The sequence below is a fragment of the Myxine glutinosa genome, chromosome 12, assembly GCF_964187855.1.
Source record: "Myxine glutinosa chromosome 12, kmMyxGlut1.1, whole genome shotgun sequence".
NCBI classification, from domain to species: domain Eukaryota; kingdom Metazoa; phylum Chordata; class Myxini; order Myxiniformes; family Myxinidae; genus Myxine; species Myxine glutinosa.
The window spans coordinates 29,383,762-29,398,890 of record NC_136272.1 but is presented as its reverse complement, the minus strand read 5'-3'; the positions used below and the strand labels follow the sequence as shown (position 1 = coordinate 29,398,890).

The following is a 15,129-nucleotide window of genomic DNA, read 5'->3' as shown; positions in this document are numbered from 1 at the left end:
AATGGCCTTAAAATGCCTGTTGTTGTTGGTCAATTTGTGCTGGTCATGTGAAACGCAACAAAGTAATATATTTAAGGAGAGAAGTGTTGATTCTCTGGACACTGAAGAAGCTGCCGATGTCTTCTCTGTCAAGCAGGACCCACTATGGGACGCGTTCTTGATGAAATGGTGTCCGATTTTGATTTGTCTCGCATCACCACAAATGCTGCCTCCCTGGACCTCGCCCGTCTTCCGGATCTTTGCAAGTGAGATCCACATGCTTGGGGCTAGAACGTCAAGGCCTTAATGCGCACACACAAGTATATCTGCATTTTCAACCCACATGCCGTTCCATGCAGAACACACACAGCGAGACAAATCTCCAATGATCGCACTCGACGATCCATGGTGCACGAGGTACAGGACATGGTGTGCCAGAAGTTTGGCCTCCAGCCTGACGAAGCTCTTGTGGATCGAGTTCTGCAGTTGAGACAGGTTTGATTGCTAAGGGGAGTATAATGGATCAGAATGATGCAGTGGGACGTGGGTACTTCGTCTATCATGAGGTTTGCATTACTCTTTTACCGACTCCTACCAACTGAATGTCCTTGCTTAGGGCCACATAGAGCGGCTGCGTGATCTGGTTGCTGATGACGCGTCGTTCCTTTGGTGTCCTGTGGAGGTTGACACAACCGAGCTGCAAAGGTCTTCACCACATTTTGCCATCATTTGTTCGGAGGCACAAAGGTAATGCCAAATCCACCAACGCCATACATTTTGGTGCTTTTCAAAGTGGTGCACAAATCCAGATACTGAGCGTTGTTCTATTTGCAGATTACTTGAAGGATGTGATTGGACTAATCCCAAAGAGATTCTGCAACGTTTGCGTTCACTGGGACACCTGCAAACTGGTGTTTCGTTCCCGATAGCGGCTCGATGCCTCCGACTGGTGTTGTCCGCACGCAAGGTTTGAAATGGCGAGCTTGTGAACACAGCAGCTAGACCAGCCGGAAATGCATTAGTGTAATTCTGTGAATGTGGCCCAGGCACAATTACTTACTTCTATTTTTAGCTCATTTTATTCTATTTTATTTCTATTTTATTCTATTTTTAGCTTTTTAGCTTCTATTTAAGCCTGGTGTTGGCTTAGCGGTTAGGGTGCTGGCTTGGGATCCTAGGATCCTGGGTTCGAATCCCGGTCAATCGCTGAATTAATGCCAGGGGGGTTGACTCAGCCTGTCATCCTTCCGAGGTTGGCAAATTGAGTACCAGTTCACTGGTAATTCCCTGTGTGTCGCAAGAGGCGACTAACAGGGTTGGCGGCAGGAAGGGCATCTGGCCATAAAACATTGCTTCAAAAAGGGGACCACGGTGCCCAAAAAAGGCCAACCCCCGCTCTGCGGGGAAAAATGGCCTCAAGGTTTTTTTTTTTGGTTTTTTTTAGCTCACCTGGACTTTAGTCCGGTGAGCTTATTTCGATTGAACATTGTCCGTAAGCGTCTGCCAATCAGTCACTGAGTCCATTAACACTTCAGTCATTATCGCTTGAACCAAACACACGACTTCGATGAAACTTGGCCAAAAGCTTCATGTCTGATGCCCAACGAAGGTGTATTGACCACATCAAAATCTGCACTCATTATGGGGGTCTACGTTCGGGGAGAGTGGTTGACGCCCCGAAATAGGTATTTGCTCTCTTCTCCAAAACTACGCACATGATTTTAATGAAATTTGGCCAAAAGTTTCATATCTGATGCCTAACAAAGGTGTATTGACCACATCAAAATCTGCGCTCATTAGAGGGTATACGGGGAGGGGAGTTTGACCCCCTAAAATAGGTATTTGCTCTCTTCTCCGAAACTATGCACACGACTTTGATGAAACTTGACCACAAGCTTCATATATGATGCCTACCAAAGGTGTATCGACCGCATCAAAATCTGCACTCATTAAGGAGGTCTACGGTGGGGGTGGGGAGAGGGGATTTGACTCCCCAAAATAGGTGTTTGCTCTCTTCCCCCGAAACTATGCACACGACTTTGATGAAAATTGGCCCCAAGCTGCATATCTGATCTCTAACAGAGTTGTATTGATCGCATCAAAATCTGCGTGCATTGCAGGATATACGGGGGAGGGGGAGAATCGACCCCCCAAAATAGATATTTGCTCTTTTCTCCAAAACTACACACACTATTTTGATGAAACTTGCCCATAACCTTCATCACCCACGATGCACCAATGATTGTTCACGGCATAAAAAGTATCCGGGTCTGTGGGGGTTTGAGTGACTGTTGCTCTTGATACAGGTGAGCTTCAGGACCCATGGTCTTCATTTTCGATATTTCTGTCATGATTTCTAAAAATATGTTCCTGAGCGCATTCATTGCAGAGTTTCTACTTTGCTATTATCTACAAAATGCTGTTTTGTCGGGTTTGTTGTGAGTTTTCAAGAACGAGTTATTAATTGTGTTTGTCGTTTAAGCAATGTACCTAGCTCCCCCGCCCCCCTCCTCCTCCTCCCTCATCTATACACTCTATGCAGGACGGGCCCAGTGTTGCAGACATTCTAGTGATGCTCGGGGAACGTGAAGGACTGTCTAGGATACGAGAAGCGGCCTCAAGGTGATGCTGACCCAGAGGCTTTCCTATGAAACTGATCAGGTGTGTTTCTTGCAACAGAATGAATTGCACGAGTAAACCACCTCCATGCAAATGGCCACAATGACAAACCTGAATAAATGAATTATATTTATCTACTTTTATTTTGGTGTTTTTTTGGTCACTCATTTTGTGTAAGTCGCCATTTTGATTATCGTCCTGACGAGCTGTCTCTCTTGAGTGTGAACTTTTTATTCGGTCAGTAAAAGTTCTGCGGATCAAGAAACTAATTTGTCAAACATTCAGTGACAATAGAGCAGTATGTCGTCCTCTTGCAACATTGCGGGTACCTCCATGAAGTCCCACCATTGCCTGGATATAGTGTGTTTTAGCCTTTAGGTCAGAGTGTGATGTTTATCTGTGCTACAATTGAACTCTTAACACCTTTTATGGAAAGGAGAGATTTCCCTGCTTTGAACAACCGCATTCTCATCACCTGGGACATTGTGTTGGGGCTGGCGTATAATGTTGAATTTTTGTGGCCTTCTCCCTCACTGGAATATACTCACCCCCTACCCCACCCCTCATCATCTGAATGTACTCACCCCCTCCTCACCTCCATAATTACCACCTTTTGTGCTGTTTAACTTATTTTACTTTAACCCCCCCCCACACCCCCCCACACCCCCATCTTTACTGTTCTGTTTATATGATTCTACCTGAGGACCCGTCTGCCAACACTGATCGCTGGTTGATGTTAAAGATCCCACGGTGTCTTTTGTGAAGTATTGACAATTATCGGCGGCACGCTGAACCATTGACTAATTCCTGCCTAAACTGCGGGTAGAAAGTGGTCTTCTCGCATATCCCTTGACCCCGGGTTACACCGTTTGTCACCTAAGTGTGGATGATGTGCGGGCAACTGCTCCTCCACAATAAACAAATGCACGTCCCCAGATTGTTCATGTCTGATGTAAACGACCATCTTCGACTACGAAGAACAACGAGGAATGAAATGTTTTTCATTTAATGCTTCTTCTTCTATTTGTGATTTTCTACTTTAATTTTATTTGTAGAATGTGGGAACGAAAATATTTGACTACCACTCATCAGTGGTGGCTTGTTTTGTCTTTATTTTGCTTGTTAGTCTCATCTCTTATCAATCATGGTCACTCTTCTATGAGGCTTGTAAAGAAGAAGAATAAATTTTTACCAGTCTGGCAGTGCAAATGTATTATATTTACTGCTTGTTTTGATGAAACTGATTTTGGTTTTGTCCAAACGAGGGCTTGAGGAAAAACATTCCCATGTCCAACTATAAGGGGGCACCTTGCTCAGGCTTTGTTTTTATCATTTGTAAGAAAAATACTTTTGAAAATAAATTTGAAATATTGTCATTGTGAAATTGCAGACTTTATTGAAAACGGTCTTCGTAATTGTTGCTCGGCCAAATTTGATGCCATATTTTAGAAAGAGCTATATGATTGCCTTCGACAGTGTGATAATCACCAACCATGATGACTAGTCCATACTCTTTAGACTTTGGAGCATCAGTGCTGGCGGATCAGTTTCTTGGCAAGCAATACACGTGGTTGTTTGCCATTGCCTTTCCCAGTGGTCGGGCAGGAATTTGGAGGTTGAACAGGGTGCCGGCATGCCATGGCAAACTCTTGTGAAAGGCATCATGAAATCTCTCACGTCTACCCTCAAATGCCGGTAGATGGGACACTGAGCTTCATGTCCCTCCGAAGGATGGCGCACTCATTGATAAAACAACAACAACAACAACAGGCATTTTAAGGCCATTTTACCTGCAAGAGCAGGGGTTAGCCTTGCGGTCCCCATAACAATCTTCTCCATTTTGCCCTATTTTCTGCATCTCTCCTTGTTAACCCCCTTGCCCGCATTTCTTCTTCGACCATCTTTAGCCAAGTCTTTCTCGGTCTTCCCGTCCTCTATTTCCTTCTACATTCATTTCCATCACTCTTCTCAACCAGTCACTTTCATCCTTCCTCAACACGTGACCAAACCATCTCAAACGGTTTCTCTTCACAGCATCAATCACAGGCTCTATTCCCATCATCTTTCGCAATTCATCATTTGTCTTCCTCTCTCTCAACGACACTCCACACATCCACCGAACCATTCGCATTTCCACCCTTTCCAGCCTTCGTTGCTGCTCTACGTTCATTACCCATGTCTCGCTCCCATAAATCATAACACTTCTCACACATGCAGCATACACCTTTCCCTTCAGCTTCAACGACACTCCCCTCCTCGTCAGCACGCCACTCAGTTCCCGAAACTTCTTCCATGCACATCTCACTCGAGCAACCATTGCCGAGTCTGATCCACCTTCTCCATTCAGCATGTCTCCTAGGTAACAAAATGTTTTCACACCTTCCAGCTTCATGCCGTCTCCAAGATCCAACTCAACATTTCCTCCATCTGCAGCTCCCTCTGTGCACACCTTACACTTCAATGTAGCTGCCACACTGGTTAATGACCCTCTCAAACCACTACATTTTTGATGAACCCACTCAGCGAACATTGTACATTGAATGGAATTCACTCCGACACCCTTCCTGCACACAGCACACGGCCACTTCCCAGTTCTTTCCACCTCACCACATGCTTTACCACTTGCCATCACCTTCGTTTTTCTGATATTCACCTTCAGACCTTTTGTCTCTACATTCCTTCCACTTTATCATCTTCTCCTTCAGTCCATCCAAACTTTCTGCAATCAACACCAGATCATCTGCATTCAGCAACTCCCACGGTAAACCCTCCTTTACGTTCCGAGCCAGCACCTCCATCACAGCTACAAATAGTAGTGGACTTAGTACCGACCCCTGATGCACTCCCACCTTCACCTCAAACTCACCACTGTTCCCGTCCTTCGTCCTTACAGCTGTGCGCGCTCTTTTGTACATTGCCATCACTACTCTGATCAACCATTCCTCCACTCCTAACTTCCTCAATGCCCATGTCACTATTTCACGTGGAACCCTATCGAATGCTTTCTCCAGATCAACAAATAAAACCCAAGACACAACTTCCTCCTCTTCTCCATGGACTTCTCCTGCAACTGCCTCACAATAAAAAGCGCGTCTGTCGTTCCTCTTCCTGGCATAAATCCAAACTGCATTTCGTCAGTCTTCACTTTCTTCCTTATCCTCCTCTCCAACACCCTTTCCAATACCTTCATTCCATGCTCCAATAACTTTATTGCTCGATACGAGCCACAGTCCAGAGGGTCAGCTTTCCCCTTGTATAGAGGGACGAGGGTACTCAGTTCCCAATCCACTGGAATGCGGCCTTCTTTCACCACCAGATTGCAGATCTCTGTCATTCTCTTCACACCCCAATTTCCCGCTGCCTTCAACATATCTCCCACAACTCCCATGGGCCCTCCAGCTTTTCTACTCTTCATTGCTTTTATCGCTTCCTCAACTTCCTTCTCGGTTATCTTCTCTGCCGGTCCTAAAACTGGGTTACTCTCTATGTTGCCATCCCATTCATTCTCTGTATTCAACAGTATTTCCATATATCTTTTCCATCTTCCTTTCATTCCATCTGGGTCCACAACGATTTGTCCCACTTCATCCTTCAAGCAACTCACCCCCATCACATCACACCTCTCTTTCGCTATCTGCTTTGCAATCCTGAATACCGCTCTCTGACCCTCTTCCAAATCCAAGCGTTCTCCGAACATTTTCCTACATGCCTCCTGTGCCTTTGCTACCTCTTTCTTTGCAGCCTTCTTGGCTGCCTTATAACTTTCATGCTCTGCCTTTTCTGCCCCCATACCCTTCGCCTTCTGCCACTCCTTGAACTGCTTCCTCTTCTCGTCAATCTTCTTTCCAACTTCATCATCCCCCCACCATGTTTCCGAGTGCCTCGGTGGTCCTTTTATCCATCCACATACCTCACCAACTGCTCCCAACAGACTATCTTTCATTGACATCCAACCACTTTCAAGCTCAATCACATCATCCTCTACCCTACTCAGCCTCTCTTTTAATCCCTCCCTTACTGTCACCTCTTTCAAGCTCCACACCTTCATTCTCAGTTGGTACTTCACCTGCCGAGCTCTCCTCACACCTTTCTCCCTTATGTCGCAGACAACCAATTGGTGCTGTGAAACAGCCGCCTCCCCCAGGATCACCTTTGTGTCCCGGAGGTGCCCCCGTATCTCGCCTACGCACCAGCAGGTATTGTTTTTCTACAAAAGACACCTGCTCGCCTGTTTTTAGACAGACTAGCACATTGCCTGTAGGGTGATTGTGTCACCCCTCCCCTCCCCCTCCTCCTCCTCCTCTTCCTCTTCCTCCCCTCTTCCTTCCTCCCCTCCTCTTCCTCTTCCTCCTCCTCCTCCTCTTCCTCTTCCTCCCCTCTTCCTCCCCTCACCCCCTTAGGGCCTCCTCCTCCTCCTCCTCCTCCTCCTCCTCCTCCTCCCCCTCCCCTCCTCCTCCCTCATTGATTGAGAGATATACTCTTCCCGAAATATACTCATTGATAAAACACCAGGGTGATATTTTATGGTCGGGTCCAGGAATCAAACCCAGAAGAGACAGTTCAAAGCTCACTACCTCTGAACAATTCTCAGCTCCAATCATTTGCCCTACTCGTAGCATAATCCACGTGGTTCTGTCGGACAAAATAACAAAACCTCACAATTAGCAAAACCGAAAGGAGGATGTTATTGGAATGAGATTAGTAGAATTGTTCTTTAATTAAGGAATAGTCTTAATTCCCTTCCGTCCCCCTTCTACCCAAACGTCACCCAATTCTCTGAAGGTATTGTTTCATTTGAGGTGGGCAGGAATTGCCTAGTATGTTAAATTAGCGTGGTCTGTGTATTCGTGTAGGTTAGAAAATTTTCTGTAAAAAAGATCCCTTAGAGTGAGGTTGTCCTGTGTTTATGTATGCTTTCAGCTGTGACAGACGGTCAGACATAGGCATTACATAGGAATTATCTTTCCGCTAAGGTGTCGTATTGAATGTTTTCTCCGAGAGCATCAAAGTATGTGTTTAGAGACCATCAAAATATGCTGTTTTCCACCAGGGCATCAAAGTATGCTGTTTTCCACCAGGGCGTCAAACTATGCTGTTTTCCACCAGGGCATCAAAATATGCTGTTTTCCCCCAGGGCGTCAAACTATGCTGTTTTCCACCAGGGCATCAAAATATGCTGTTTTCCACCAGGGCATCAGACTATGCTGTTTTTCCCCAGGGCATCAAAGTATGCTGTTTTCCACCAGGGCATCAGACTATGCTGTTTTTCCCCAGGGCATCAAACTATGCTGTTTTCCACCAGGGCATCAAAATATGCTGTTTTCCACCAGGGCATCAGACTATGCTGTTTTTCCCCAGGGCATCAAAGTATGCTGTTTTCCACCAGGGCATCAAAATATGCTGTTTTCCACCAGGGCATCAAAATATGCTGTTTTCCACCAGGGCATCAAAACATGCTGTTTTCCACCAGGGCATCAAAATATGCTGTTTTCCACCAGGGCATCGAAATATGCTGTTTTTCCCCAGGGCATCAAAGTATGCTGTTTTCTACCTGGGCATCAAAGTATGCTGTTTTCTACCAGGGCATCAAAATATGCTGTTTTCCACCAGGGCATCAAAATATGCTGTTTTCCACCAGGGCATCAAAATATGCTGTTTTCCACCAGGGCGTCAAAATATGCAGTTTTTCACCAGGGCGTCAGACTATGCTGTTTTTCCCCAGGGCATCAAAGTATGCTGTTTTCCACCAGGGCATCAAAGTATGCTGTTTCTCACCAGGGCATCAAAATATGCTGTTTTCCATCAGGGCATCAAAGTATGCTGTTTCTCACCAGGGCATCAAAGTATGCTGTTTTCCACCAGGGCATCAAAATATGCTGTTTTCCACCAGGGCATCAAAATATGCTGTTTTTCCCCCAGTGCGTCATACTATGCTGTTTTCCACCAGGGCGTCATACTATGCTGTTTTCCACCAGGGCATCAAAATATGCTGTTTTCCCCTCGGGCATCAAAGTATGCTGTTTTCCCCAGGGCATCAAAATATGCTGTTTTCCACCAGGGCATCAAAATATGCTGTTTTCCACCAGGGCGTCAAAGTATGCTGTTTCCCCTTAGGGCATCAAAGTATGCTGTTTTCCCTTAGGGCATCAAAATATGCTGTTTTTCCCCAGGGCGTCAAAATATGCTGTTTTTCCCCAGGGCGTCAGACTGTGCTGTTTTACCCCAGGGCGTCAGACTGTGCCGTTTTTCCCCAGGGTGTCAAACAATGCTGTTTTCCCCTAGGGCATAAAAGTATGCTGTTTTCCCCTAGGGCATCAAAGTATGCTGTTTTCACCCAGGGCTTCAAAGTATACTGTTTTCACCCAGGGCATCCAAAGTATGGTGTTTTCACCCACGGCATCCAAAGTATGCTGTTTTCACCCAGGGCATCCAAAGTTTGCTGTCTTCACCCAGGGCATCCAAAGTATGCTGCTTTCACCCAGGGCATCAAAGTATACTGTTTTCACCCAGGGCATCAAAGTATACTGTTTTCACCCAGGGCATCCAAAGTATGCTGTTTTCACCTAGGGCATCCAAAGTATGCTATTTTCACCCAGGGCATCAAAGTATGCTGTTTCACCCAGGGTGTCAAAGTATACTTTTTTCACCCAGGGTGTCAAAGTATACTTTTTTCATCCAGGGCATCAAAGTATACTGTTTTCACCCAGGGCATCAAAGTATACTGTTTTCACCCAGGGCATCAACGTATACTGTTTTCACCCAGGGCATCCAAAGTATGCTGTTTTCACCCAGGGCTTCAAAGTATGCTGTTTTCACCCAGGGCATCCAAAGTATACTGTTTTCACCCAGGGTATCCAAAGTATACTGTTTTCACCCAGGGCATCAAAAGTATGCTGTTTTCACCCAGGGCTTCAAAGTATGCTGTTTTCCCCTGTTTATATGGCATCAAAGTATGCTCTTTCTCCCAGGGCATGAAAGTATACTGTTTTCACCCAGGGCATCCAAAGTATGCTGTTTTCACCCAGGGCATCCAAAGTATGCTGTCTTCACCCAGGGCATCCAAAGTATGCTGTTTTCAACCAGGGCATCCAAAGTATGCTGTTTTCACCCAGGGCATCAATGTATACTGTTTTCACCCAGGGCATTCAAATTATGCTGTTTTCACCTAGGGCATCCAAAGTATGCTATTTTCACCCAGGGCATCAAAGTATACTCTTTTCACCCAGGGCATCAAAGTATACTGTTTTCACCCAGGGCATCGAAAGTATGCTCTTTTCCCCCAGGGCGTCAAAGTATGCTGTTTTCCCCCAGGGAATCAAAGTATGCTGTTTTCCCCCAGGGCATCAAAGTATGCTGTTTTCCCCTAGGGCATCAAAGTATGCTGTTTTCCCCAGGGCATCAAAGTATGCTGTTTTCCCTTAGGGCATCAAAATATGCTGTTTTTCCCCAGGGCGTCAAAATATGCTGTTTTCCCCCAGGGCGTCAAACAATGCTGTTTTTTCCCCAGGGCGTCAGACTGTGCTGTTTTGCCCCAGGGCGTCAGACTGTGCTGTTTTGCCCCAGGGCGTCAGACTGTGCTGTTTTTCCCCAGGGCGTCGGACTGTGCTGTTTTTCCCCAGGGTGTCAAACAATGCTGTTTTCCCCTAGGGCATAAAAGTATGCTGTTTTCCCCTAGGGCATAAAAGTATGCTGTTTTCACCCAGGGCTTCAAAGTATACTGTTTTCACCCAGGGCATCCAAAGTATGGTGTTTTCACCAACGGCATCCAAAGTATGCTGTTTTCACCCAGGGCATCCAAAGTATGCTGTCTTCACCCAGGGCATCCAAAGTATGCTGTTTTCACCCAGGGCATCAAAGTATACTGTTTTCACCCAGGGCATCAAAGTATACTGTTTTCACCCAGGGCATCCAAAGTATGCTGTTTTCACCTAGGGCAGCCAAAGTATGCTATTTTCACCCAGGGCATCAAAGTATACTGTTTTCACCCAGGGCATCCAAAGTATGCTGTTTTCACCCAGGGCATCCAAAGTATGCTGTTTCACCCAGGGTGTCAAAGTATACTTTTTTCACCCAGGGTGTCAAAGTATACTTTTTCACCCAGGGCATCAAAGTATACTGTTTTCACCCAGGGCATCAAAGTATACTGTTTTCACCCAGGGCATCCAAAGTATGCTGTTTTCACCCAGGGCTTCAAAGTATGCTGTTTTCACCCAGGGCATTCAAAGTATACTGTTTTCACCCAGGGTATCCAAAGTATACTGTTTTCACCCAGGGCATCAAAAGTATGCTGTTTTCATCCAGGGCATCAAAGTATGCTGTTTTCATCCAGGGCATCAAAGTATGCTGTTTTCCCCTGTTTATATGGCATCAAAGTATGCTCTTTCTCCCAGGGCATGAAAGTATACTGCTTTCACCCAGGGCATCCAAAGTATGGTGTTTTCACCCATGGCATCCAAAGTATGCTGTTTTCACCCAGGGCATCCAAAGTATGCTGTCTTCACCCAGGGCGTCAAAGTATGCTGTTTTCACCCAGGGCATCAAAGTATGCTGTTTTCCCCCAGGGCATCAAAGTATGCTGTTTTCCCCCAGGGTGTCAAAGTATGCTGTTTTCCCCCAGGGCGTCAAAGTATGCTGTTTTCCACTGTTTATGTGGCATCAAAGTATGCTCTTTCTCCCAGGGTGTCAAAGTACACTGTTTTCCCCTGTTTATATGGCATCAAAGTATTCTCTTTCCCCCAGGGCGTCAAAGTATGCTGTTTTCCCCTGTTTATATATGGCATAAAAGTATGCTCTTTCTCCCAGGGTGTCAAAGTGCGCTGTTTTCCCCTGTTTATATAGCATCAAAGTATTCTCTTTCCCCCAGGGCATCAAAGTATGCTGTTTGTTGTGAAAATCAACCAGATCCACAACTTTGTCCCATAGGTAGGTTTAATCTCAATTAGATCTTTGGCATCATCCTGTAAAAATACAATCATGCAATAGATATCAGGATCTCGGTATCATACAGAGGGGTCCGATAATCTATCTATAATTCCAGCAATCTCTGTGTGTATGTTTGTATGTTTGTATGTTTGTATGTTTGTATGTATGTTTGTCTGTGACCGCTGTTTCTCGACAACTACCGGTCCGATATACTTGAAACTTGCCAGGTATATTGCTGGGGACCCGAGGATGTGCCTTTTCAAGGTTTGAAATTAATCGGACAAGCAGTTACCGAGCTATGTCCAAAAAACGATTCAACCAATCAGAGAGCAGCGAGCTATCACGTGTGCCGAACGTGGCGAACAGACTCTGCCTCGGACGGCACATTTGAGAGCGTATTCATTTATTTCACGTTTGCAAACTATGTTGGCGCTATGTTGGCGTTAAACTATGTTTTAAAACTAATAAAAACTAATTTGCGATTCATCGTAACTGCGATATACGACCTTCCGGAGCTCCCGTGAGAGCGTGCGCCATTACGGATAGTAATTCAATTAAAAACATAAAAACATTGTCCCAATTCAGTCAGAGCGAAGGGCGTTGTTTTAAGCGAAGAGCGTTTTATTTTTCCCCTTAAATTCAGTCGCCGGACGGTGAAAGCTTTTTTTTGGGGGCAGCTACTGGCAGCGACGTACGGCCAATCACAGGACACGTTGTTGTGTCGACGTGCCGTGTTGTTTTCCCTCGCGGTTTGGAATGTTTTTCCTTTTCATTTCTTTTCTCTTCCTTACGGAAGTACGGGCATTTCCTTAAATTTGCGATTCTTTCGCTTTCCTGCGCGTTTGGGCACGCTATGGCGATTTCTTTACCAAACTCCGAAGCCGTTCGCTTTGGACCAAACCATTTCATGTAAATAGAGGGGGGGATTGTCACCGTACTCGCAAGCCGTTCGCTTTGGACCAAACCATTTCATGTAAATAGAGGGGGGGGATATAATTTTAGATATAGATATAGTACGGGCATGCCCTAGTATTAGTCAAAGCAAGCGAGTCTAGTATATATGTGCGAGTCTAGCATGTACGTACCATTCAAGGTAGGTTTAATCTCAATTAGATCTTTGGCATCATCCTGTAAAAATACAATCATGCAATAGATATCAGGATTTCGGTGTCATACAGAGGGGTCCGATAATATTAGTCAAAGCAAGCGAGTCTAGTATATATGTGCGAGTCTAGCATATATGTACCATTCAAGACTACATGTAAAGTAAATGTCACAGGAGTGGCTAGGCGTCGCGGATGTCCCAGGTTTTATAGACACCCTTCAGCGGCTGAAGCGAGTAACTCTCCTGGGTTCAACCTTGGTATAATTTCACTACATTCTCCCCGCCGTTAGAACTATACTGCCGCTAGGCAGATCGCAAGCGTGCGTCAGCATTAATTGATTGGGGGTACATCATTCCATGTCAGTCGGTCCACCCGTAGCGGTCGGGGTGGCGAACTACCCTGCCAGCCCGCGTCCGGAAACTACCGGGTACGGCATCCCCAAGCCCGGAGTCCCCGTCGGAGTAGCCGCTGGAGGCAGGTGTCGGAGGGGGCACCTCAGAGCCTTCAGGCAGGGGTGTAGGTGACGACAGAGGTGACGGCAAAGGTTCCATAGAGGAAGCTTCGGTAGAGTCCATAGACTCGTAGATCGGTTAGTCGATATCCCTATAAAGGTCGATGACCCCACAAGGGGCGAGATGGCGTACGGAGACAGTGGACTCGCGTCCATCTGCCGTCAGCACACGAGAATGCTCGGGATTAGCCTGGAGTACCTGCACCTTATCCACAAAGGGGTCGTACTTGCTCGTGCGCACCGCTCATTTGAGATAAGCCGGCCCCGGCTCAGCGAGCCAGCTGGGTAAAGATCGGATACTACCCGAGCTTCTCGGGTGGTGGAACAGTCGTTCGTGAGGAGTCTGGTTGATGGCCGTACATAGGAGAGCCCGGATCGAGTTCAGAGCCGCAGGTAGCGACCAAGCCCATTTATCGAGACCCCGGCCGAGGGTCTGGAGGCTTAGCATGACGGCCCTCCATATAATCCCATTGAAGCGTTCGATCTGCCCATTCGCCTGGGGTCTGTACGGTGTGGTGTAACTCGAAGCAACATTATTTTGGAGCAAATAACCTCTCACCTCCTGCGACAGGAACACCGCACCCCGATCGGTATGCACGTAGGCCGGATACCCAAACATAGAAAACAAATTCTGCAGGCACCGTATGACCATGGCAGCCGTCATATCCCCGCACGTGTAAACAAAGGGGAATCGCGAGTACTCATCAACGATAGTGAGCAGATAACGAGAGTTGCTCGACACCGGCAGCGGTCCTTTGAAATCCATTGCCAATCTCTCCCACAGTCTAGTAGCCCTAACCAGCGTCCCCATGGGAGGGTTGTAAAAACGCGGTTTGAGTTCCGCACATATAGCGCAGTCACGGCAGATCCGGCGGATGTCCTCAATCGAGTACGGCAGATTACCACTACGCACAAAATGAGCGAAATGCGTCACCCCTGGATGACACATAGTGTCGTGCAAAGTACGCAGCCCCTCCAAAGTTATGATCCCCGTGCACGTAGCCGGCCTCGATAAGGCGTCGGCGACCAGGTTATCCTTCCCCGGGTGGTATTTGATGGTGCAGCAGAAGTCGGCGAGTTCGATACGCCAGCGAGTGATTTTCTCATTCTTAATACGTTGAGCATGTAAGGTGTCGTACATGAACGCAACGCTTTGTTGGTCCGTGATGATTTGGAAGCATCGCTCGAGTTAGTACGGTCGCCATCGCCGAATCGACTCGACAATCGCGTACGCTTCCTTTTCAACAGACGAATGCCTCCGCTCAGCGGAGGTGAGAGTCCGCGAAAAGAAAGCCACAGGGCACCCCCTCTGGGAGAGAGTCGCCGCTATCGCATGATCCGAGGCATCACTTTCTACGACGAAAGATTCGCTCTCGTCGATTGTCGCCACAGCGGCGCCAGCGATGTCGGCCTTAAGGCCGCCAAGATGGCCGGGTTCATGGGGAACGTGTCGCAGGCCACGAGGGGGCGGATCTTCGCGGAGAAATTTTGCACCCACTTCGAATAGTGGGCGAACAGCCCGAGAGCACGCTTCAGCGAAGCTCGATCGCCGGGCGGGGCCATATCGAGCAAAGGTCGCAGACGCTCCTTATCCGGAGAGACAGAGCCATGGGTCACGGTGTACCCCAGAAGATCTATCGTGCGTTGAGTAACGACACTTAGCCTCATTCATGGTTAGGCGATACCTATGCGCGACCTCGAGGAAGCGCTTCAAATTAGCATCGTGATGCCCCTGGTCATAGCCACAAACCGTAAGATTGTCCAGATAGACAAAGACATCTGTCAAGGTCTCCTTGGTAACGAGGTCGTCCATAGCCCTCTGAAAACAGGAGACCCCGTTCGTTACCCCAAAAGGTAATCAGGTGAACTGGTATAACCTTTGACCCGATTCAAAGGCGGTGTAGATGCGATCAGCCCTAGAGATGGGGATCTGATGATCCGCACGACGCAGATCGAGAGTGCTGTAGACGGAGTACTGGGCCACCAGTCATA

The 15,129-nt window shown here is 47.0% G+C and overlaps 1 protein-coding gene across 10 annotated transcripts in view; it reads left to right on the top strand.

Moving 5' to 3' along the window:
• The window catches only part of EARS2 (glutamyl-tRNA synthetase 2, mitochondrial), a 39,614-nt gene that overhangs the window by 7,568 nt on the left and 16,917 nt on the right, over window positions 1-15,129 (top strand). For 5 of the 10 annotated variants that reach the window (XM_078766644.1, XM_078766647.1, XM_078766646.1 and 2 more), the window contains exons 7-11: window positions 137-245; window positions 339-474; window positions 596-726; window positions 814-946; window positions 2,522-2,640. In XM_078766644.1, coding sequence (XP_078622770.1) covers window positions 137-245; window positions 339-474; window positions 596-726; window positions 814-946; window positions 2,522-2,605 — 593 coding nt within the window. In that variant the 3' untranslated portion in view covers window positions 2,606-2,640. Of the gene's footprint in view, window positions 1-136; window positions 246-338; window positions 475-595; window positions 727-813; window positions 947-2,521; window positions 3,975-15,129 lie in introns of those variants that run through there. The other 5 variants (XM_068132881.2, XM_068132882.2, XM_068132883.2 and 2 more) reach the window with 2 other exon arrangements.